Below are 24,224 nucleotides of genomic sequence, written 5' to 3' on the forward strand. Positions count from 1 at the left end.
AATTTTCTACAGAAATACAATTTGGACAAAATTTTCTACAGAAATAAAATGTTGACAAAATTTTCTATAGAAATAAAATTTTGACAAAATTTTCTATAGAAATAAAATTTTGACAAAATTTTCTACAGAAAAAAAATTTGACAAAATTTTCTATAGAAATAAAATTTTAACAAAATTTTCTATAGAAATAAAATTTTGGCAAAATTTTGTATAGAAATAAAATTTTGACAAAATTTTGTATAGAAAAAAAATTTTGACAAAATTTTCTATAGAAAAAAATATTGATAAAATGTTGTATAGAAATAACATTTTTACAAAATTTTCTATAGTAATAACATAAAATAAAGTTTTGACAAAATTTTCTACAGAAATAAAATTTTAACAAAATTTTCTACAGAAATAAAATGTTGACAAAATTTTCTATAGAAATAAAATTTTGACAAAATTTTCTATAGAAATAAAATTTTGACAAAATTTTCTATAGAAAAAAAATTTGACAAAATTTTCTATAGAAATAAAATTTGACAAAATTTTCTATAGAAATAAAATTTTAACAAAATTTTCTATAGAAATAAAATTTTGACAAAATTTTCTATATAAATAAAATTTTTACAAAATTTTTTATGGAAATAAAATGTTGACAAAATTTTCTACAGAAATAAAATGTTGACAAAATTTTCTATAGAAATAAAATTTTAACAAAATTTTCTATAGAAATAAAATTTTAACAAAATTTTCTGTAGAAATAAAATTTGACAGAATTTGTATAGAAATAAAATTTTGACAAAATTTTCTATAGAAATAAACTTTTGACAAAATTTTGTATAGAAATGAAATTTTGACAAAATTTTCTATAGAAAATTTTGACAAAATGTTCTATAGAAATAAAATTTTGACAAAATTTTCTATAGAAATAAAATTTTGACCAAATTTTCTATAGAAATAAACTTTTAACAAAATTTTCTATAGAAATAAAATTTTGGCAAAATTTTGTATAGAATAAAATTTTGTATAGAAATAAAATTTTGATAAAATTTTCTATAGTAATAAAATTTTGACAAAATTTTCTACAGAAATAAAATTTTGACAAAATTTTCTATAGAAATAAAATTTTGACAAAATTTTCTATAGAAATACAATTTTGACAAAATTTTCTATAGAAATAAAATTTTGACAAAATTTTCTACAGAAATAAAATTTTGACAAAATTTTTTATAGAAATAAAATTTTGACAAAATTTTTTATAGAAGTAAAATTTTAACAAAATTTTCTATAGAAATAAAATTTGGACCAAATTTTCTATAGAAATAAAATTTTGACAAAATGTTCTATAGAAGTAAAATTTTGGTAGATTATTTTTGGCCATATGGACCAATTTTTGTGTGATTGGGGATCGACTATATATAACTATAGACCGATATGGATCAATTTTGGCATGGGTGGTAGCGGACATATACTAGCGCAATGTACCAAATTTCAACCGAATCGGATGAATTTTGCTCCTCCAAGTGGTTCCGGAGGTCAAATATAGGGATCGACCTATATGGGGGCTATAACAGGTTGGCTGATAAGTCCCCGGTCTGACACATAGATGGCGTCGCTAATATTAAATGCATATTATTTTTACATAGTACCAACCTTCAAATGATTTGTGTAAAAATTTGATGTCTGTAAGTCAATTAGTTTGTGAGATAGGGCGTCTTTTGTGAAGCAACTTTTGTTATTGTGAAAAAAATGAAAAAAAAGGAATTTCGTGTTTTGATAAAATACTGTTTTCTGAAGGGAAAAAATACGGTGGAAGCAAAAACTTGGCTTGATAATGAGTTTCCGGACTCTGCCCCAGGGAAATCAACAATAATTGATTGGTATGCAAAATTCAAGCGTGATGAAATGAGCACGGAGGACGGTGAACGCAGTGGACGCCCGAAAGAGGTGGTTACCGACGAAAACATCAAAAAATCCACAAAATAATTTTGAATGACCGTAAAATGAAGTTGATCGAGATAGCAGAGGCCTTAAATATATCAAAGGAACGTGTTGGTCATATCATTCATCAATATTTGGATATAGCTCAGTGCAAAATGGGTGCCGCGCGAGCTCACATTTGACCAAAAACAACAACGTGTTGATGATTCTGAGCGGTGTTTGCAGCTGTTAACTCGTAATACACCCGAGTTTTTCCGTCGATATGTGACAATGGATGAAACATGGCTCCATCACTACACTCCTGAGTCCAATCGACAGTCGGCTGAGTAGACAGCGACCGGTGAACCGTCTCCGAAGCGTGGGAAGACTCAAAAGTCCGCTGGCAAAGTAATGGCCTCTTTTTTTTGCGATGCGCATGGAATAATTTTTATCGATTATCTTGAGAAGGGAAAAACCATCAACAGTGACTATTATATGGCGTTATTGGAGCGTTTGAAGGTCGAAATCGCGGCAAAAAGAAAAAAGTGTTGTTCCACCAAGACAACGCACCGTGCCACAAGTCATTGAGAACGATGGCAAAAATTCACGAATTGGGCTTCGAATTGCTTCCCCACCCACCGTATTCTACAGATCTGGCCCCCAGCGACTTTTTCTTGTTCTCAGACCTCAAAAGGATGCTCGCAGGGGAAAAATTTGGCTGCAATGAAGAGGTGATCGCCGGAACTGAGGCCTATTTTGAGGCAAACCCGAAGGAGTACTACCAAAATGGTATCAAAAAATTGGAAGGTCGTTATAATCGTTGTATCGCTCTTGAAGGGAACTATGTTGAATAATAAAAACGAATTTTGACAAAAAATTAGTTTTTCTTTGTTAGACCGGGGACTTATCAGCCAACCTGTTATGTGCATAGTACGATTTAAAAGTTCGTTAGCTAACTTAGCACTAACGAGACTTCATGTTGGCAGTATTGTAGTTTTGTCAAATAAATAAAAAATTAAACACATTTTTAAATCGAACACACAAAAACAATTTCTGGTTCAATTACGATATTAATTGATCCAATTAATGTTTTAATTGAAATATCTTCAATCACAGTAATGATAGTATCAATTAAAAAATTAATTGATCCAATTAAAAAGTGAATTCAAACTATTAATTTTTGTTTCAATTAAAACATTTGTTGAATCAATTAAATATTTAATTGAATATTTTTTAAAAATCAATTAAAACTTTAATTGAAAAATTTTCTGTGAAACTAAAGGTGAATTATTAATTCTTTTCAAAAGCGTAAATAAACAGAAATACAATAAAAATTGCCTCAATTAAAAAACTAATTAAGTTTTTCGACCAAAATCAGTAAAATATTTAATAATTAAAACGCGATTAAATATATTTCTGAATGCAATAAATCAAAATGTAACACTAGTTTACACTGAAAATGTACATTTGATGAGAGGTGACTTTTCTTATTTATTTTGATCTGCTGAATTCAAAAAAATGTTAAAATTTTTTTTATGGAACAGTTTGTGAGATATCTCCTTTCATTAAGTACCAACAGCGATATAACCGGACATTTCTAACTCGAGATGTATTTTTTTTTAGTGAAAAAAAGAGCGAAAAACCGGGATATCTCAAAAATGTTTCCCATAGAAAAATTAAAAAAAAAAAACAAAATGTCGAGTTCAGCAGGTCAAAATACAGAAGAAAAGTCACATCCCATCAAATGTACAGAAGAAAATCCACCCCGTGAACATTTCTGAAGTGATCATATTCACCCTGAAATGGAATATGATCACTTCAGAAATGTTCAAGAGCATAATGCTACTTTGTCACGGGAAAAATTAACATGATGGTCTTGAAACATGTTTGAGGTGAGTATATTCCTCCTCTGCGTGTTACTTCTTTCCTTACCACTAACTGTTCTATATATAATTAGCATATGTTCACACTACACCCCATTTACTTGGCCTTAAAGATAGGCTCTATTAAATTAAAATTACACAGATATAAACAAGTATATACGGCCGTAAGTTCGGCCAGACCGAAGCTTATGTGGATTGCGTAGAAACTTCTTCTAAACACTGCCACCCACAATCGAATTACTTAAGTTGCGGTAACGCTTGTCGATGGCAAGGTATCTTAAAACCTCCTAACACCATCTTCTAAATTGTATGTAAGTACATACGTGGTATATATTAAATCAAAAAAGATCGATCCAATACGTATATAATTCAGTTTGACAAAGTAGACATAAAATTTTGACAAAATTTTCTACAGAAATAAAATTTTAACAAAATTTTCTATAGAAATAAAATTTTCACCAAATTTTCCATAGAAATAAAAATTTTCACAAAATTTTCTATAGAAAGAAAATTTTGACAAAAATGTCTACAGAAATAAAATTTTAACAAAATTTTCTATAGAAATAAACTTTTGACAAAATTTTCTATAGAAATAAAATCTTGGTAGATTATTTTTGGCTCGATTTTCTATAGAAAGAAAATTTTGACAAAAATGTCTACAGAAATAAAATTTTAACAAAATTTTCTATAGAAATAAACTTTTGAACAAAATTTTCTATAGAAAAAAAATTTTGACAATGATGAACATTTTATTATGAACCGAATAAAATTTTAACAAAATTTTCTCTAGAAATAAAATTTTGACAAAATTTTCTATAGAAATAAAATTTTGGTAGGTTATTTTTGGCTCTAGTGGCAACCATGTTTATGAACCGATATGGACCAATTTTTGTGTGATTGGACCAATTTTGGTATGGTTGTTAGCGACCATATACTAACACCACGTTCCTAATTTGAACCGGATCGGATGAATTTTGCTCCTCCAAGAGGCTCCGGAGTCAAATCTGGAGAACGTTTTATATGGGGGCTATATATAATTATGGACCGATATGACCCAATTTTTGAACGGTTGCTAGAGACCATATACCAATACCATGTACCAAATTTCAGCCGGATCGGATGAAATTTGCTTCTCTAAGAAGCTCCGCAACCCAAATCTGGGGATCGGTTTATATGTGCGCTATATATAATTATGGACCGATGTGGACCAATTTTTGCACGGTTGCTAGAGACCATATACCAATACCATGTACCAAATTTCAGCCGGATCGGATGCAATTTGCTTCTCTTTGAGGCTTCGCAAGCCAAATCTGGAGATCGGTTTATATGGGGGCTATATATAAATAAGGACCGATATGGACCAATTTTTGCATGGTTGTTAGAGACCATATACCAACACCATGTACCAAATTTCAGCCGGATCGGATGAAATATGCTTCTCTTAGAGGCTCCACAAACCAAATCTGGGGATCGGTTTATATGGGGGCTATATATAATTATGGACCGATGTGGACCAATTTTTGCATGATTGTTAGAGACCATATACTAACACCATGTGCCAAATTTCAGCCGGATCGGATTAAATATGCTTCTCTTAGAGGCTCCGGAGGTCAAATCTGGAGAACGTTTTATATGGGGGCTATATATAATTATGGACCCATATGGACCAATTTTTGAACGGTTGCTAGAGACCATATACCAATACCATGTACCAAATTTCAGCCGGATCGGATGAAATTTGCTTCTCTTAGAGGCTCCGCAACCCAAATCTGGGGATCGGTTTATATGTGCGCTATATATAATTATGGACCGATGTGGACCAATTTTTGCACGGTTGCTAGAGACCATATACCAATACCATGTACCAAATTTCAGCCGGATCGGATGCAATTTGCTTCTCTTTGAGGCTTCGCAAGCCAAATCTGGAGATCGGTTTATATGGGGGCTATATATAATTATGGACCGATGTGGACCAATTTTTGCATGATTGTTAGAGACCATATAAAGGGTGATTCTTTTGAGGTTAGGATTTTCATGCATTAGTATTTGACAGATCACGTGGGATTTCAGACATGGTGTCAAAGAGAAAGATGCTCAGTATGCTTTGACATTTCATCATGAATAGACTTACTAACGAGCAACGCTTGCAAATCATTGAATTTTATTACCAAAATCAGTGTTCGGTTCGAAATGTGTTTATCGACAAATTTTGTTCAGCGATGAGGCTCATTTCTGGTTGAATGGCTACGTAAATAAGCAAAATTGCCGCAGTGAAGAGCAAGCAGAAGCCGTTCAAGAACTGCCCATGCATCCCGAAAAATGCACTGTTTGGTGTGGTTTGTACGCTGGTGGAATCATTGGACCGTATTTTTTCAAAGATGCTGTTGGACGCAACGTTACGGTGAATGGCGATCGCTATCGTTCGATGCTAACAAACTTTTTGTTGCCAAAAATGGAAGAACTGAACTTGGTTGACATGTGGTTTCAACAAGATGGCGCTACATGCCACACAGCTCGCGATTCTATGGCCATTTTGAGGGAAAACTTCGGAGAACAATTCATCTCAAGAAATGGACCGGTAAGTTGGCCACCAAGATCATGCGATTTGACGCCTTTAGACTATTTTTTGTGGGGCTACGTCAAGTCTAAAGTCTACAGAAATAAGCCAGCAACTATTCCAGCTTTGGAAGACAACATTTCCGAAGAAATTCGGGCTATTCCGGCCGAAATGCTCGAAAAAGTTGCCCAAAATTGGACTTTCCGAATGGACCACCTAAGACGCAGCCGCGGTCAACATTTAAATCAAATTATCTTCAAAAAGTAAATGTCATGGACCAATCTAACGTTTCAAATAAAGAACCGATGAGATTTTGCAAATTTTATGCGTTTTTTTTAAAAAAAAAGTTATCAAGCTCTTAACAAATCACCCTTTACCAACACCATGTACCAAATTTCAGCCGGACCGGATGAAATATGCTTCTCTTAGAGGCTCCACAAACCAAATCTGGGGATCGGTTTATATGGGGGCTATATATAATTATGGACCGATGTGGACCAATTTTTGCATGGTTGTTAGAGACCATATACCAACATCATGTACCAAATTTCAGCCGGATCGGATGAAATTTGCTTCTCTTTGAGGATCTGCAAGCCAAATCTGGGGATCGGTTTATATGGGGGCTATATATAATTATGGACCGATGTCGACCAATTTTTGCAGGATTGTTAGAGACCATATACTAACACCATGTGCCAAATTTCAGCCGGATCGGATTAAATATGCTTCTCTTAGAGGCTCCACAAGCCAAATCTGGGGATCGGTTTATATGGGGGGCTATATATAATTATGAACCGATATGGACCAATTTTTGCATGGTTGTTAGAGACCATATACTAACACCATGTACCAAATTTCAGCCGGATCGGATGAAATATGCTTCTGTTAGAGGCTCCACAAGCCAAATCTGAGGGTCCCTTTATATGGGGGCTATACGTAAAAGTGGACCGTTATGGCCCATTTTCAATACCATCCGACCTACATCGACAACAACTACTTGTGCCAAGTTTCAAGTCGATAGCTTGTTTCGTTCGGAAGTTAGCGTGATTTCAACAGACGGACGGACGGACGGACGGACATGCTTAGATCGACTCAGAATTTCACCACGACCCAGAATATATATACTTTATGTGGTCTTAGAGCAATATTTCGATGTGTTACAAACTGAATGACAAAGTTAATATACCCCCATTCTATGATGGAGGGTATAAAAATATATTGGAACAATAAATTTCGTGACGACTAATTGTGTCCATTAATATTTAAAATAATGAAAAGAAGAACGATTTTTAATTGATGTTGGCGATTGATACTATCATTTCCGGAATCGAAGACAAATTTTTTTTCTGTGTATATAACTCTCGACAAGGGTTGAAGGAAACTTGAGTATTTCGAACTCTGCCGTTTAGGCTATCCTCTTCAACATTGGTCTTACAGGTTGAAAATTGTGGAAATTTAAAAAAAAGCTACTCTATATAGTTTCAAACTACTGTGCAAAAATGTGCAATAGCATTTCATTTGCTTCACTGAATATTTTTTGTGATTGTGAATTTAGTGAAAAACTTCTTTTTTTATTACAATTCATAAATGCACAAAACTTACCGCATCGGTATCACCCATATTGGTGTGGAATTGCTTTTAGACTAATCGCTGCAGTTCTAGACAGTTACAACGACGTAATTTCAAATAAAATGGGAAATTCCAGAAAAGCAAAAAAAATAAGTTTTGTTTTGTTTTTATTTAAATAATTGCTTGAATTTTGTTTTTTTTTGGTAATTTATATGAAAACAACTTTTTAATTAAATTACTCCAAATAGGTAGAAAGCCAAAAAGTGGTTAAAAATTTTGCAGACAAATTGATGTAAATTTCTTGATTAAAGAAATATGGGCGTTTGGCGATCTTCAGGTTTATGAAAAATTTACAAAATTCTAGTTGGTTTCAACACAATAAAAACACGCAATTTAAATTCACCGGCTCTTAAGTTTGAAAAGTGTACATATAATAAAGTTGGTTTTCCTTTACTTCCTTTCGTTCGTAATATTGACACGTTTTCTATTATAGTTTAGTGGAATACAAAAACGTTTAACTATGTTGAACGTCAGACCACGTGTGAAATACCCGGCACCAGACAGTCCCAGTAAAACTTTAGTAAAAACAGTCAAAGGAAAGGCAGAAGTAGAAAAAAAAGAAAAACAAGTAAAAACCAAATCATGAAATCAAAAAATTTTTACTAAAGTCTTACTATAGCACAAATGAATTTACACCATTTCCATTGATATTTTTCTTTTAATATTAAGCACTTGTCATCAGTGTTGTAGATTAGGTTAGGTTCAACGGGCAGCCCGATTAAATTTCAGGCTCACTTAGACTGTTCAGTCCAGTATTGTAGAAAAGTCCTTTCAAAATTGTTTTTATTACTTATTTTTTAATTTATTTTTATTTTAATGTAATTTCAATATAAATTAGTTATTATTTTCTTTTTGATTTATTGTAATTAAAATTTCACTTAATTTTAATTGGAAACAGTCCACTTACTATTTTCCACCCATCCTATGTAATGATATCATTGTTTAAACCTTATGTGGTTTATGTGTTTCCCCTCCGTAGGGATGAGAAACTTAAAAGGGAAAGTTTTCTTTTATATCGATAAGCTTAGGGTGTCGCATGCTTAGTGAATATCGTCATTGTTTTTTGTTTGTTGTTAGTGTAGTCCGTTTAGTTTGTTACTTTATGGCTTTCCCTATGCGGTTACGTTTATTTGTTTTTCGGAAATTGAATAAAGTCTGACAAGGATATAGGTGGTAATGGGGATGTACTATGAATACATGATTATGGGTTTGCTTCTATTCTGAATGTTTTTTTTTTTTATGAAAACCCCAAACATATCAAAAGAATTCCAATTTAAACCAAAGACATTTGACTCATTTTCTATAAATGTTGTGAACATCATTACACTAAAATTGAGGCCCTATTACAATAAGGTCCTTAGTAAATAGACCAATAAAAGCATTGCTTTGGGTAAAGACTGAAATGTAGAAAATCAATTAATTGCGTTTTGCGAAAAAATCAATTAAATTTGTAATTGAAGCAGTTAAAAATAATTGGGAGTGCCGAAGTTTTTAATCAATTAAATTGCTTTTACTTCTAATTAATTCAGTGATGTGAATAAAAAAAATTGGGTCTCTTAATTTCATGAGTTAATCAAAAAAAAAATTCATAGTAAAAGTACACTGAAAAAAATATTGATGATAAAGATTCCCCAACCTCAATTTTAGGATGAGCTAGTTACACAATATTAAAGACAAATTTCTTTAAAATAATGAAATTTTAATTTTTATAATCTTAGCTTCTAAATTTTTTTCTTATATTTAGAACACACATCTTGAAAATTTAATTTGCGTCCCTTCGTTAAAGTTACATGTCTTTAAGCTTCCTAAAAGTAAAGAAACACATTTTTGACTTAAAGAAATTGTCCTTAAATTAACTGAAATATTGAATCTTTAGATTTAAGATAAAAACGCTTCAAATATAGGGTAAGACTTATTTTGAGGATTTAGCATCTTTGGTTTAAAGTTTTTTTTGGAATTAAGAAAATATTTTTTAATTTGAAGTATCCGTTATATTTTTTTTTTTTGGTTTTGGTATTGATTCCGATTCCACATTGCAGTGAAACCACTTAGGGAAGCTGTGAAACACTCAGAAATGTCACCAGCATAACTGAGGTGGGATAACCCACCGCTGAAAACCTTTTTGATGTTCGGTCGAAGCAGGAATCGAACCCACGACCTTGTGTATGCAAGGCGGGCATACTACCACGTCAACCACCATGGTGCAATGGAGTGAAACTTTGGTCTCCAGGGGTCATATGAGTCTAATTCGGGAGAAATATATTTATGGGAGTATTATCGAACTCTGAACCGATTTCCTCCAAATTTTTCTCACTTGAATATATTACTATTTGTACTCCTTGTGCAACATTTGAATTTGCTTCAAATTTTGCGCAAGGAGTACTATTAATAGTGTCATAAAGAATGACACTATCAATAGTGGTTGAAATCAGTTCAGATTTAGATAAATAATAAATATCTTTCACCCGATTGACACTTATCCGGCCACAGAGACTAAAATTTCGCTCCGATGTACTTGATATATATCTTTCCCCGATTTAGACTCATGTTACATCGGAGCGAATTTTGAATGTTTTTAATTTTAGAAAAAAAAATAAATTTTAGAAAATTTTTACTAAACTGCATTAGAAACGCAGTCACGCCGTTTTCACAAAAATAAGTAAATAATTTTCAACAAATTCAAGAAAATTTATTAAACATAATTCACTTTTTTCACTTGTTAAAAAAAAATCGAAGTTTTAAGGAAAAAAATTGGAGTCAAAAACTGCAAAAATGTCTTTAGTACCATACGAAGTTTATGATGGGCTCATTATTTGTAAAATGTACAAATTTTAAGAAATTCTGAACTATTTTGGGGGAGATACGAATTTAGTTCATCTTTATACTTCATTTGAGTATAATTTTTTTCTCTGTTTTAGTTTAGTTTTTTATACCCTGCGCCACACTGTGGAACAGGGTATTATAAGTTAGTGCATATGTTTGCAACACCCAGAAGGAGACGAGATAGACACATGGTGTCTTTGACAAAAATGCTTAGGGTGGGCTCCTGAGTCGATAAAGCCATGTCCGTCTGTCCGTGAACACATTTTTGTAACCAAGGGATTAGGTAGTAATTTAAGCCCAATCGACTTCGAATTTGGCAAAAGTATGTGTTTTGGGTCAAAATAGAACCCTATTGATTTTGGAAGAAATCGGTTCAGATTTAGATATAGCTCCCATATATATCTTTCGCCCGATATGCACTTATACGGCCCTAGAAGCCTGAGTATTACCCCAATTTGGTTGAAATTTTGCACTAGGAGTACAATTGGTAGTATAGTCAAATGTGCAAAATTTTATTGAAATCGGTTCAGATTTAGATATAGCTCCCATATATATCTTTCGCCCGATATGGACTAATACGGTCCCAGAAGCCAGAGTTTTACTCCAATTTGGTTGAAATTTTGCACAGGGAGTAGAATTAGTATTGTAGCTATGCGTGCCAAATTTAGTTGAAATCGGTTCAGATTTAGATATAGCTCCCATATATAGCTTTCGCCCGATTTACACTCATATGACCACAGAGACCAATTTTTTTCTCCGATTTAGTTGAAATTTTGCACAGGGAGTAGAATTAGCATTGTTGCTATGCGTGCCAAATTTGGTTGGAATCGGTTCTGATTTAGATATAGCTCCCATATATATGTTTTTCTGATTTCGACAAAAATGGTCAAAATACCAATATTTTCCTTGTAAAATCGCCACTTCTTAGTCGAAAAGTTGTAAAAATGACTCTAATTTTCCTAAACTTCTAATACATATATATTGAGTGATAAATCATAAATAAATTTTTGCGAAGTTTCCTTAAAATTGCTTCAGATTTAAATGTTTCCCATATTTTTTTACTAACATTGTGTTCCATCCTAGTGCATTAGCAGACTTATGGTGTTTTCTTTTCTGAAAAAAGTGCTTTGCCTTCATTTTGTCTGTACAGAATGCGCATTTTTAAAATCTTACCAGAAACCTAAAAAAATGCTATCATTTCAGCGGGCAGAAAAGAATTCAAAGAAGGAAACAGGGCAATCGCAGCACTCTCGTTTGTTGGCAGTGCTGAAAATGCCCGTAATTTGCCTCTATGCGTGGCGCTATTTTCACAACAGAATTCGAAGCCTTTTCGCACTTTTGCCTGTTTTTTTAGAAAAGAACCTAAAGAGTACATTTTCCGGGCAAAATGCAAAAAAAGTGTGCATTTTTTACAAGAAAAGAAAACGCCATTAAATTTTGAGTCTATAAATTTTGTAGAAGTCTATCAAATTCTGTCCAGATCGAGTGATACGTATGTATGTATTTGGGACAAACCTTTATATATAGCCCCCAACACATTTGACGGATGTGATATAGTATCGAAAATTTAGATCTACAGAGTGGTGCAGGGTATAATATAGTCGGCCCCGCCCGACTTTAGACTTTTCTTACTTGTTTAATTTAACTAACTTACGCAAAAAATTATTGAGGTCATGGAAACTTTTTTAAAACGTAATAATTCCACGAACTAAAATAAAATTAAATCGGCTTAAGTGAAATATAGGGTTCACTATTTTTTGAGCGTGGCCAAAATATCCAAATTTTTCTTGTAAAATCGTCACTGCTAAGTCGATAACTTGTAAAAATATATTGAAATATATGTATATGGCAACATAAACCACTAGCATCCAAGAAATTTTAAGGATTTCAGATGGTATTCCCTGAGTCGATATAACCATGTCCGTCCGTCCGTCCGTCCGTCCGTCCGTCTGTCTGTGAACACATTTTTGTGATCAAAGTCTAGGTCGCAATATAAGTCCAATCGCCTTCAAATTTGGCACGTGTTCCTTTTTTGGGTCAGAACAGAACCCTATTGATTTTGGAAGAAATCGGTTCAGATTTAGATATAGCTCCCATATATATATTTCGCCCGATATGCACTTATATGGACCCAGAAGCCAGAGTTTTATCCCGATTAGCTTGAAATTTTGCACAAGGAGTACAATTAGTAGTATAGTCATGTTTGCCAAATTTGATTGAAATCGGTTCAGATTTAGATATAGCTCCCATATATAGCTTTGACCCGATATGGACTTATATGGCCCCAGAAGCCAGAGTTTTGGCCCAATTTGGTTGAAATTTTGCAATAGGAGTACAATTAGTAGTATAGTCATGTGTGCCAAATTTGATTGAAATCGGTTCAGATTTAGATATAGCTCCCATATATATCTTTCGCCCGATATTATTATGGTCCTAGCAGCCAGAGTTTTGGTTCAATTTGGTTCAAATTTTGCACACTAAGTACAATTCGTAGTATAGTCATGTGTGCCAAATTTGATTGAAATCGGTTCAGATTTAGATATAGCTCCCATATATATCTTTCGCCCGATATGGATCCTAGAAGCCAGAGTTTTGGCCCAATTTGGTTGACATTTTGCACTAGGAGCACAATTAGTAGTGCAGTTAATTGTACTCAATTTGATTGTAATCGGTTCAGATTTAGATATAGCTACCATATATCTTTCGCCCGATATGGACTAATATGGTCCTAGAAGCCAGAGTTTTGGCCCAATTTGATTGAAATTTTGCACTAGGAGTACAATTAGCAGTATATTCGAGTGTGCCAAATTTGATTGAAATCGGTTCAGATTTAGATATAGCTCCCATATATAGCTTTCGCCCGATTTACACTCATATGACCACAGAGGTCAATTTTTTACTCCGATTTACTTGAAATTTTGCACAGGGAGTATAATTAGCATTGTAGCTGTGCGTGCCAAATTTGGTTGGAGTCGGTTCAGATTTAGATATAGCTCCCATACATATGTTTTTCTGATTTCGACAAAAATGGTCAAAATACCAAAATTTTCCTTGTAAAATCGCCTCTGTTTAGTCGAAAAGTTGTAAAACTGACTGCAATTTTCCTTAGCTTCAAATACATATATATATCGAGCGATAAATCATAAATAAACGTTTGTGAAGTTTCCTTAAAATTGCTTCAGATTTAAATATTTCCCATATTTTTTTAATAACATTGCGTTTCACCCTAGTACATTAGCCGACTTAAATTTTGAGTCTATAGAATTTGTAGAAGTCTATCTAATTCTGTCCAGATCGAGAGATATTAAAATGTATGTCTTTGGGACAAACCTTTATATATAGCACCCAACACAATTGACGGATGTGGTATGGTATCGAAAATTTTGATCTACAAAGTGGTGCAGGGTATAATATAGTCGGCCCCGCCCGACTTTAGACTTTCCTTACTTGTTTTTTTTTTTCTAAAATACGTAGAATTTTGTAAAGAATGCAGTTAGGTAAAAAACAGAATCCTCCCAATAGTACTTTGTTAAAATTTTGTAACCTTTTTTATAGGGGTTTCCAAATTCTATCCAGCAAAGAGAAACTTATGAAAATCGGTTCATAATTGCCAATTAACAATATTTCATACACCTGATGTGACCAACTTCCAACGCCTATAAGCATGTCCTCAGATTTCACAGAAAGAAAAAAATATATTGAAACCTTTATGCATTCAAAAGTTGCAGAATTATTTCCAAAATTAGCAAAAACTTAGTGTCAGCCGCAGCCGACAAAAAGTGATCTTGCTTAATTCTCTCGATGCCACTACAACAGGTTGGCTTATAAGTCCCCGGTCTGACACATAGATGGCGTCGCTAGTATTAAATGCATATTATTTTTATATAGTACCAACCTTCAAATGATTCGTGTCAAAATTTGACGTCTGTAAGTCAATTAGTTTGTGAGATAGAGCGTCTTTTGTGAAGCAACTTTTGTTATTGTGAAAAAAATGGAAAAAAAGGAATTTCGTGTTTTGATAAAATACTGTTTTCTGAAGGGAAAAAATACGGTGGAAGAAAAAACTTGGCTTGATAATGAGTTTCCGGACTCTGCCCCAGGGAAATCAACAATAATTGATTGGTATGCAAAATTCAAGCGTGGTGAAATGAGCACGGAAGACGGTGAACGCAGTGGACGCCCGAAAGAGGTGGTTACCGACGAAAACATCAAAAAAATCCACAAAATTATTTTGAATGACCGTAAATTGAAGTTGATCGAGATAGCAGAGGCCTTAAAGATATCAAAGGAACGTGTTGGTCATATCATTCATCAATATTTGGATATGCGGAAGCTCTGTGCAAAATGGGTGCCGCGCGAGCTCACATTTGACCAAAAACAACAAAGTGTTGATGATTCTGAGCGGTGTTGGCAGCTGTTAACTCGTAATACACCCGAGTTTTTCCGTCAATATGTGACAATGGATGAAACATGGCTCCATCTCTCACTCCTGAGTCCAATCGACAGTCGGCTGAGTGGACAGCGGCCGGTGAACCGTCTCCGAAGCGTGGAAAGACTCAAAAGTCCACTGGCAAAGTAATGGCCTCTGTTTTTTGGGATGCGCATGGAATAATTTTTATCGATTATCTTGAGAAGGGAAAACCCATGAACAGTGACTATTATATGGCGTTATTGGAGCGTTTGAAGGTCGAAATCGCGGCAAAACGGCCCTATATGAAGAAGAAAACAGTGTTGTTCCACCAAGACAACGCATCGTGCCACAAGTCATTGAGAACGATGGCAAAAATTCATGAATTGGGCTTCGAATTGCTTCCCCACCCACCGTATTCTCCAGATCTGGCCCCAGTGACTTTTTCTTGTTCTCAGACCTCAAAAGGATGCTAGCAGGGGAAAAATTTGGCTGCAATGAAGAGGTGATCGCCGAAACTGAGGCCTATTTTGAGGCAAAACCGAAGGAGTACTAGCAAAATGGTGTATCGCTCTTGAAGGGAACTATGTTGAATAATAAAAACGAATTTTGACAAAAAAATGTTTTTTTTTTTTTTGTTAGACCGGGGACTTATCAGCCAACCTGTTACCTAACCTAACCCGGCAAAATCTTGTTAAAACATTTACAAAATGTCATTGATTTTAATGAGTATTACATCCGTTACCTTAATAAAATTGTAAAATGCTATTTTTATTTAAATTATGAATTCAATTCCATTGAATGAAACAAAACAATAATATTCAAACGCAGAGACAGACATATGGTAATGAGCGTATACACAATACTCGCTACACAAAACAATACTCATACGCTTCCTTGTACATACACACATGGTTGAAGAAACAATCGAGAGTGGCTGAGAGAAGTGTATGTGTATGTGTGTGTGTGTGCCTATGATGAATATTCATTTGAATCTTAAGAATAAGAGCTCATACGCTCCCTTGTACTTCTCGCTTAAAATAAAAAAACCCCATTATGACTGTATTAACACACATTCCCATTCGCATCATTCGTATACTAAATAAAGACCCGAGTTTAAATTCAAATACCATGTGCTAGAGTCATAAATCAACCACACCACCCAATAGGGCTAATTTCACAGTCAAATGCATTTCCGAATAGTGAGCCATTTTTATTGAAACCACTATGACCATAGGTATTCACTGAATGTTCATATAATGTGCCCTTTTAATTATAGACCGATAAACCCCATCCCATCTTCCGCCACAGTCGATTCTGAACTAAAAATAAAGTAGTAAAAATGTACCCTCCACGACAAGCCAAAAAAGAAACAATTATTATTTGCATTCGAACATAATTCTTAGCTTAACGACTATAATGGATATTCTTTATGTGAACTCATTCTTATTCAATTTCTATTGAACATTCCATTTCATTTGTAAATATCTTTAGAACTGTTACAGTCTTATTTGCCTGCAAAACAAAAGTCTTTAGTGGTGGTTTTCTTCTAACTCATCGAGAACAAGGTATAGGCACGTCGTACATATCTTGGTTATGTCATTTCACTACAAAAGCCTACACCTGTCAGTTTTCATGTTGAGAGCCCACAAACCAGCGGGCTGTCACCAGCAATATTCTTTGTACTCGTCTCCGTGTTGCATTCAAGAGATTTTTATCACTTACTTGGAATTGTTTTCCATTTTTCTCCTCAGGGGACGTTATGGAAATTTTTTAAAACATATTTCTGATAAAAAAATGAACATAAAATAATAAAGTTATTCCTTGTCTATGGAATTTCATATAACTTGAATTCTACAGAAAAAAAATGTTTGCAATGTTGATTGCTTCAATTTTTATGTAAACGGTTATGACTTAGGTTAGATTGGAAAAAATTGATTTGGTTATTATATGAAAAGATATACACAAAACTAAATAGTTAAAAATTATACTGTACAGTGTATCTTTCTTTCAATTTCGTCCGAAGAGAGCGGCTACAAATACACTGGAAAAAAATTGTCTAAGGCACATTTCATGCTCTTAAAATATGAACAACATTTAGTTTGCGTTGCATAGAAGACGCATTTCATTGATACAAAGATTTTTTACTTAACCAAACATTCAAATTTTTATAGGTGACAAAACTTTAAAATCTTGACATAAAAAAAAAATGGTTTAATATGTAAACATTACCATAGTGATAGGCGGTAGGCGAAGCATCGTTAGGTTAGGTATAGTGACAGTCTGATATTTCAGGTTCATTTAGACTATTCAGTCCATTGTGATACTACAGTAGCGAACTTCCTTGTCGCAAAAATTTCCTCGTTTCCTTCTATTGATGTCAATATATCCTGATTTTTAAATATTTGAATAAACACATGTAACGTATTGTTATTTGGTAAGATATTACAAGAAAAAGTGATAAATACAATGATTTGATCATTTGAGCGATTACAATACTATCCCATTTTCCGCCAAGGAATTAGAATAGTTTTTAGTTTGGCGACACGCCTATTTTGGCCTTTTAATAAGAAATGCACGTAAAAAAGTGTACACCTATTGTTGCTTTCAAAAGAAAGTTTACTTGGATTCTAAGTTTTTGAGCTTCGTTAAGGATTTTGGTATTGATTCCGAGCCAAAGATGCATCTTTTTTTATAAAAAAGAAATTTTCTTGAAACCTATCTAGACTTAAATCTAGGATCAATAAAATTAATATTAGTAATTTTCTTTCGCAATATATTAATAAAGCTATTCACGTATAAACTAATCCCAGTTTTTACACTCCAAATTATAACAGATACCTCAAAGTAAAAAAATACCGAAAAAAATCCAAAAAGATATATAATCCTCAAAAGAAGTCTTAGCCTAGGTTAGGTTAGGTTCACAGAAAAAATATCACCAAAATATTTCCAATTAAAATGTTTATTGAAGTTGAAAACTTTTTCAATTAAAAAAGTAATTGATACTATTAACCTTTTAATCAAACTAGAAACATTAAGTCAATGATTGAAATTCTTTAAGTTTTCAATTAACAAATTAATTGGTACAATTAACTTTTTAATCAAACTCGGTAGAGTAAGACAGTTAAAAAATTATAGGTTTTTTTTTTAATTCTTCATTAAAATTTTTTTGAAACTATAAATTTTGGAGTCAAACTAAAAAGGATTAAAATTGGTTATAGATAGAAATTGATTGGAAAATAGTATTGCAATTAAAAATAGTGTCGTTTTTAATTAAAAAATTCATTGAATTTTGCAATCAGCATCAATTAAAATTTTAATTGAATAATTTAAAAAATAATTGAAATTTGCTAATGAAATCAATTAATTTTTTAATCAAGTATTTTTTTATGCTCAATTAAAACAGTGATTGATACTACGAGTATCATTTTCGTGATTGAAGACATTTCAATTAACAAATTAATTGGATCAATTAATTTTGTGATTGGGTCTGAAAAAAAGTTTTTTGTGTGTTAGGTTAGTGGAAGCCCGATATATCAGGCTCCATTGTGAGCCCACAGTGGTGAGAGAAGTCTTAGACTATATTTGAAGCCTTTTTAACCTAAACCTTAAAGATTCAATATTTCAGTTAATATAATGATGATTTCTTTAACTCAAAAATGTTTTTCTTTACTTTAAGGAAAATGTGCGTTAATTCAAAGACATACGACTTTAAAGGATAGACGCAAATTTCCAAAATTTGTGTCCTAAATTTAATAAAAAAAATTTAAGCAAAGATTATAAATTTTCATTTAATTAAAAATTCATTATTTCAAAAAAAATTGTCCATAATATTGTGTGAATAGCGCGTCCTAAAATTTAGGTTATATAGTCTTTATTACCATGTAAATATTTTTATACCCTTCGCCACACTGTGGAACAGAAGGAGACGAGATAGACACATGGTGTCTTTGGGAATAATGCTCAGTTTGGGTCCCTGAGTGGATCTTGCCATGTCCGTCTGTCTGTGAACACGTTTTTGTGACCAAAGTCCAGGTCGCAGTTTAAGTCCAATCGCCTTCAAATTTGGCACAAGTTCCTGTTTTTGGTCAGAATAAAACCCTATTGATTTTGGTAGAAATCGGTTCAGATTTAGATATAGCTCTCATATATATCTTTCGCCCGAATGCACTTATGTGGACCCAGAAGCCAGAGTTTTACCCTAATTTGCTTGAAATTTTGCACCAGGAGAACAATAAGTACTATAGTCATGTGTGCCAAATTTGAGTGAAATCGGTTAAGATTGAGATATAGCTCTCATATATATCTTTCGCCCGATATGGACTTATATGGCCTTAGAAGCCAGAGTTTTAGCCCAATTTAGTTGAAATTTTGCACTAGGAGTACAATTAGTATTGTAGTCAAGTGTGCTAGATTTTATTGAAATCGGTTCAGATTTAGATATAGCTCCCATATATATCTTTCGTCCGATTTTCTATCATATGACCACAGAGGTCAAAGTTGTAGTCCGATTTACGTGAAATTGTGCACAGAGAGTACAATTAAAATACTAAGTATGCATGTCAAATTCGTTTGAAATCGGTTCAGATTTCTATATAGCTTCCATATATATGTTTTTCCGATTTGGGCAAAAATGTCCAAAATACCCACATTTTCCTTATAAAATCGCCACTGCTAAGTCGAAAACTTGTAAAAGTGACTCAAATTTTCCTTTATTTCTAATACATATCTATCGACCTATAAATCATAAATACACTTTTGCGAAGTTGCCTCAAAATTGGTTCAGATTAAAATGTTTCCCATATTTTTTTACTAACATAGTGTACCATCCCAGGGCGGTAGCCTACTTAAATTTTAAGTATATTGATTATAAATTTTGTTCAGCTGGAGTCAGATTTAACTGTATGTATTTGGGACAAAAAAATCGCCACTGCTAAGTCGAAAACTTGTAAAAGTGACTCAAATTTTCCTTTATTTATAATACATACGTATAAAAATTGCTTCGAATTGAAGCACTTCCCTTTTGTGCGACTTTATGTTAGTCACATGCGTGCGACTAAAAAAGTCGCACAAAACGATTTATGTGAAAGATATTGAAGTACTTTATAATCCACTGCACAGCTTGTTTAATTATTTTGTATGGATAATCGAACAAGCTCGGGTCTTTCCCATCATTTTATATTGAATAACATAATAAAATTGAAGTATTCCGATTCTTGTTTCAATCTGCTTTCCTTATATTTGGTGGAAGGATGATTTTTGCAGAATTCGCAGAAGATTTTTTTTTGGTTTCCAACTCGAAATTAAGTGATCCAATAAATTTGTAATTGAAATGTCGTCACGGAGGAAAATATTTTTTATTTGGGTTTAGCTTCTCAGATCATCAGTACATCACTTTTAATTTGATTAAATACCCAAAAAAAAATCACTAAATGTACGTTATAAATAATAATTTTTTTCAATTAAATTTTTTTAATAAAACAAAAACCAAATACATCATTTTTAAATTGACATTGATCATTGATATTATTCCATTAATTTCGAGAAACATATTTTTTCTGGGTGTACGCAAAGACCATTTTTCCAGAAAATTTTGGGAAAGCAGTATGAATAAGTATGGGTATGATTTATTTACTCATTCAATATGTCCAGAATATAATACGAGATAATCGAACCAGCTGTGAAGCGGATTAGGAAATCCTTCAACTATTAAAGCAGTGTGCCCTGGGATAAAATTAATGAGCAAAACTCGACTGTTATGATGTTCAGTAGGATGAAATAATTTTGCAGAAAACCTTCTAAGAAGACGATGTCCAATGAAGTTCCCGATTTTTGAGACTGTGTCTACAACGTGGGCAGATATACGAGTAAGTTAGAACTGAAATGAGTTCAACATAACTTTTGCATTATTGAAATCACTTCCCTGGCTTCCAGTCTCACCCAGTTAATGGCTGAACCTTCTGCCATCAATAACATAGAGACTTCAAGGTTTTCTACAGTCAAGGAAATTATATTGGGATCTCCATTAATGTGACTTTAAACTGTAATAAACATTTTAAGTTAGCGGACACGATTTCCCCCCATTTCATTATTGAATAGAGAACTCCTCGAGTGAGAAGAATTTTCGGTTAATTCAAGATTGCTCACAAAAGTACTCTGGTAGTTTTTTCCTTGCCCAAAAACTGAAGCCGTGTTTTTCTTATACGATTAAGTGATTCGACATAAAACTGGGTGTCTTCACATTAAAAACAATCTGGTTTGACTAAGGTTAACTTGACTTTAATAGTTCTGAAGAATACTTCAAAATTAATTAAATTGTATTTAAATTTTTGTTACTTTTTATGTGTTGACTAGAAAGCAAAAAATCGTTTAAAAAATAGGAAATGGATTTCAATCTTAAAGACGTTTTTACTTGTAACATAACGTAGGTTAGGTTAGGTGGCAGCCCGATGTATCAAGCTCACTTAGACTATTCAGTCTATTGTGATACCACATTGGTGAACTTCTCTCTTATCACATGTTAAGCTCAATTACAAGGGACCTCCTTTTTATAGCCGAGTCCGAACGGCGTTTCACACTGCAGTTAAACCACTTAGAGAAGCTTTGAAACCCTTAGAAATGTCACCAGCATTACTGAGGTGGGATAATCCACCGCTGAAAAACTTTTTGGTGATCGGTCGAAGCAGGAATCGAACCCACGACCTTGTGTATGCAAGGCGGGCATGCTAACCATTACTTGAAGTCGAGTCTGAATTTCGGAATTTAAGCTGTCGTTAACACTTTTTTAAAGAACTCTGATAGCACATGAAGAAAAAAGCTAAAAAAACGAATAAATTAAAATTTGTTTCCTAGAGTCAAGTACACAAACCTCAAATTTAAAAGAGAGAGGTGTTTTAGACGTAACCTTACTTCAATTCTTCGATTTTTTTATGCTCGGAATCAATACAAAAATCATTAGTGAAAAACCAAAATCTTTGGAACCGGGCATGTTTTTTCTTCAGTGCACCCAAAGGGCTGTAAGGCTATGCGAACTATGGATGTGTGTGAAAATTAAAAGCGGCGCAGTGTACGGTTCTCAAAATATTAACAGATCCTTTTTAATAAACTATAACCTAATGCCCATATTCATAATAATTTAGTGACAGTTTATCGGAGGAATTTGTATGGTAATAGTAGGTTTAAAGTTGTCATTAACTTTTATGAATATGAGGTTTATTCATTCCTCAAAATAAAGCAATAATCTGGTTCCGAACCATTACACCTTGGTATCTGTTAAAAAGCCTCGGAACTGAATGTCTCGCAAAAACTGCCGTACAGCAATGGTTAGCATGCCTGTCTTATATATAAAAGGTCTGGGTTCCATTCCAGTTCCGGGCAAACACTAATTTTTCAGCGATGTTTATAATTTTGGTGTCATTTCCGAGTGTTTTGATGGTCCTCTATTATTGAGCTAAACCTGGAATAGTACATCACTCATTGATAGGAGAGAATCTGTTCATCATCTGTTGTATCACAATGGACTGTCAATTCAAAATAAGCCTGAAATAACGGACTTTCACTATACCCGATCATACGGGTATATTGGAAATAAAAGAAATCGTAACATTTTCTACGAAATTTTTACAATGGTTTTGGCCAAACCGAGTATCCATTATGTTTCGCTACAATGTTGTGGCCATTGATCATATCTGCATTTTTTTTTGTTAAAACTTCCCCTATTAATAGTCCCCATTTTTACAGCAAACTAAAATGACAATAATATTTTCTAAATTTAAATGCCGGTCATTTATGGACAATTTAATTAATACTCCGGGGTGCAACTGGTCATTTCACATGGTCTGTCACGCAATCCTTACAACGTGTTTGTATTTTTAAATAAAACTAAATTGAAGAAATTATCGATTTCCTTGTTTTAGTGTTGCTGTTATTTTTTATTTAGGTTTTGTTACTCTCCACTGAGAGAGTAATAACCAGCCGAATAAAATAGGACAATGCACTTTTGAGAATTTAACTCAATGATATTTGGCCAACCTTTTTTTCTCACGAATTTAAATGTACACAGGTAAAATCACTTTGTTAAATTTTAGCTCAATAATATTGTTTATTTTTTTTTTTATTGTTTTTATTATTTTTTTATTTTTATTTGAGAACACAAACTATCGTAGTGACTGCCTGCTTGAAGAGTTAAAACTCAACTGAAATGTGCCACAGGGACGTGGCACTTATGTTGTGGTCTCTAAGAATTTCTTAGAAATTCTTTGGATTTGTTATTTTATTATTTTTTTGCAATTGGTTGTTATTGTTATAGTTGTTTTTGTTAGTGGTCTTGTTGTTTGGGGATTCTTGTGATTTTAGTTTGATTTGCTTCTTTTTGGTGAAATTGGTTTCTTCACGGTTTGGTTACACTTTCGTTACTTGTGATTTCGAAAGAAACTAGATCCAATTACTGACGTAAAATGTATTGAAGCCTATCTGAACTTAAGGGTTGAGACTAGACTAGCATGCACCCTATTTTGGCCTAGCCTAACTTAGGCTAGACAATTCCAAAGGGGGCAAAGACTCAACCAGCCATATCGTCATACATACATGTTAACATAAATGTTTGTTACTGTTCGTTTTTTTTTTTGTTTTTGGCAGAACCCAATGGAAGGTTGGTGCTAGTATCCTTGCGCAGTTCAATGTAAAATCACGAAATTAGCAAAGGACGAAAATAAATGGATACACATCAAAAAGAAACATGAAAAGAAAATAATACAAAAGAAAAAAAGTCCGATTTTATTTCTATATATTTTGGTCACATTATTTTTGTGCGTCTTTAACAGGTTGGCTGATAAGTCCCCGGTCTGACACATAGATGGCGTCGCTAGTATTAAATGCATATTATTTTATATAATACCAACCTTCAAATGATTCGTGTCAAAATTTGACTCTGTAAGTCAATTAGTTTGTGAGATAGAGTGTCTTTTGTGAAGCAACTTATGTTATTGCGAAAAAAATGATAAAATACAAAATAAAAAGG

The 24,224-nt window shown here is 33.1% G+C and overlaps 1 protein-coding gene across 11 annotated transcripts in view; it reads right to left on the minus strand.

Annotated features, from left to right (window-relative positions):
- tau (microtubule-associated protein tau) overlaps positions 1–24,224 on the minus strand; it is a 205,498-nt gene that overhangs the window by 93,150 nt on the left and 88,124 nt on the right. Inside the window, exons 1-2 of one of the 11 annotated variants that reach the window (XR_012718293.1) lie at positions 23,237–23,388; positions 7,948–8,003 (exon numbers count right to left, since the gene is read on the minus strand). The exons of 5 other annotated variants lie outside the window; for them this stretch is intronic. Coding sequence is in view for 4 of the 6 variants with exons in the window: in XM_075292279.1 (XP_075148394.1) it covers positions 7,948–7,965 (18 nt within the window). In the remaining 2 variants the exon portion in view is untranslated. Of the gene's footprint in view, positions 1–7,947; positions 8,004–23,236; positions 23,391–24,224 lie in introns of those variants that run through there. 5 more of the 11 variants (XR_012718292.1, XM_075292279.1, XM_075292281.1 and 2 more) reach the window with 5 other exon arrangements.

The sequence above is a fragment of the Haematobia irritans genome, chromosome 1, assembly GCF_050003625.1.
Source record: "Haematobia irritans isolate KBUSLIRL chromosome 1, ASM5000362v1, whole genome shotgun sequence".
NCBI classification, from domain to species: domain Eukaryota; kingdom Metazoa; phylum Arthropoda; class Insecta; order Diptera; family Muscidae; genus Haematobia; species Haematobia irritans.